Genomic DNA, 2,399 nt, shown 5'->3' with positions numbered 1-2,399 from the left:
ACCTCCCTTTCTTTAAAGAGGTTTATATACACATATATAATACTTCTTAAACTACAGAGTGACAGGGTGGACTACCTGTACACTTACAACAGTACTAGGGGATTATTCTGCCCCTTAAAGCTGGAGTACTGTCGCTGTCAAATATTTTAACATGCAACATTACAGTTCATATATATTTCAATTTTGCTGTTTGTATGATGCGACAATTCGTTGAACCGGTAGAGACTTCTGTTGAGTTGAGTTTTGTGATAGCGATAAATTCAATCCCGTATTGCTGATTAATTTTAACATGCAAATTTATATCATGCACATGCAATCATGCAGTTATCATGGGGTTGTATTAGAGTTCAAACCATTTACAGTTTCAAAGTTATTTTTGAACTCATGTGGCTATTTACAAAACGAAACGCGAAAGTTTTTCTGTTTAGTTCGCTTTCCTCTTTTTACAAGTTTAAACGATCTGGCGGTTTAACGACTCGTCCGCTTCTGGTTGTTCGGGATGGTGACGAAGATGCGCGAACATCAGATGCTGGTTCCGCTTCTGTGCTGTCATCTAGCTCGAAGTCATCCTGTGTTGGTAATGGAATAGACTCGGCTTGGTGTCTGGGATCTGGCCTGAGGTGACGTCTGTTTCTGCGACGTATCTCGCCTGCAGCTGTTTCAATTTGGTATGATCTGTTATGATTATTGACAGACTTTATGATACCATGTTGTGACCAGGTATTAGTTTTCATGTCTTGGAGTATCACATGATCTCCAGGTTTTAGCTTTGGCAAGTCATGAGCATGTTTATCGAATCGCTCTTTTTGTTTCACCTTCTGCTCATCCTTTCTTCCCCTCACAGATTTAGTATCAATCTGTTGGTTATTGAGCAAAGTGTCAAGCATGGGAAGGTTTGACCTAATCTGACGATTGTACAGAAGTTCTGCTGGAGATTTTCCGCATGCTATTGGTGAACTTCGATAGACTTGTAAAGCTCTGTGGATATCTTGTCCACTGTGTTGTGACTTCAGTATGAGATTTTTGACAATCTTCACAGCATTTTCTGCGAGGCCATTTGATTGTGGATAATGTGGACTCGATGTGGTATGGTGAAAATCCCATTCTTTTGCAAAGCTTTTGAAGTCTTGGCTTGCAAATTGAGGACCATTATCCGACATCAGTTCACATGGTGTACCATGACGAGCAAATATTGCTTTCATGTGATTAATCACGGCCTTGCTTGTAGTTGAAGTCAAAGTACATACTTCAATGAATTGTGAGTAGTAGTCGACGACGACCATATATTCTCTTTTGTTCAAAGTGAATAGATCTACGGCAATTTTTTCCCAAGGACGATTAGGCACTGCATGTGGATTTAGGCTTTCAGCCTGTTGTTTTGGTTTGTACATTAGGCATGAAGTACAATTTTGGACCATTTCAGTGATGTCTGCATTGATTCTTGGCCAATAGATTACTTCCCTAGCACGTTTCTTACATTTCTCAATGCCTAAGTGACCTTCGTGTACTTGGTTTAGTATGTATCGTCTCATGGAAGTTGGAATTACTATTTTAGAACCTTTGAATATGATTCCGTCTGCTTCAGAGAGTTCACTTCTAATGTTCCAGTACTGTTTTATTCTTGCTGGACATTGTTGCTTACTTTCTGGCCAACCATTTCTGATGGTGGCTAGCAACTCTTGAAGCTCTACATCTTTTTTGGTCTCTTCAACAATTTCTTGTCTTTTGTTTGATGTTACTGGCATTGTTTGTACTATCATATCTACATAGACTCTGATATCTTCTTCAGTTTCAACATTCAATTCTGCTTTTGGATCTACTGCTCGTGACAGTGTGTCAGCAGTGAACATGTACTTTCAAGGTGTATATGACACTTCGAGATCATATCTCTGTACTCTGATTAGTAATCTTTGAATGCGTAAAGGACAATCTGCCAATGACTTAACAAACAATGGGATAAGTGGCTTGTGATCTGTTTCAACTTCTATCTTTTGACCATAGATATATTGATGAAATTTTTCACATCCGTAAGTGATAGCTAAGAGTTCTTTTTCTATCTGAGCGTAACGTGTTTCTGCATCAGTCATAGCTCTTGATGCGTAAGCTATTGGATGCCAATTTTGTTCATGTTGCTGTAGGAGAACTGCTCCTAGTCCATTTTTTGAAGCATCAGCTGATATCTTTGTGGGTTTTGTGCAGTCATAGAAATGAAGCACTGGTTGACTCATTAGAGCTTCTTTCAACTCGCACCATGCTTTTTCTTGTTCATTTTCCCACATCCACTCTACTTTCTTGTCAAGCAAAATACGTAGAGGTGCTGACCTTGTTGATAGGTTTGGAATGAATTTTGCTTGGTAGTTTATCATCCCCAAGAACCTTTGTATGTCCTGTTTACAGGT

The 2,399-nt window shown here is 39.1% G+C and overlaps 1 protein-coding gene across 1 annotated transcript; it reads right to left on the bottom strand.

Moving 5' to 3' along the window:
• Window positions 1-443: 443 nt before the first annotated feature.
• LOC121429060 (uncharacterized protein K02A2.6-like) lies at window positions 444-1,850 on the bottom strand. The gene has a single exon (XM_041625964.1). It carries the CDS (start codon window positions 1,848-1,850, stop codon window positions 444-446), a length of 1,407 nt encoding a protein of 468 aa, XP_041481898.1.
• Between the last annotated feature and the right edge of the window lie 549 nt (window positions 1,851-2,399).

The sequence above is a fragment of the Lytechinus variegatus genome, chromosome 15 (assembly GCF_018143015.1).
Source record: "Lytechinus variegatus isolate NC3 chromosome 15, Lvar_3.0, whole genome shotgun sequence".
Lineage (NCBI taxonomy): Eukaryota > Metazoa > Echinodermata > Echinoidea > Temnopleuroida > Toxopneustidae > Lytechinus > Lytechinus variegatus.
The sequence above is the reverse complement of the archived record's forward strand: the minus strand, read 5'-3'. Positions and strand labels throughout refer to the sequence as shown.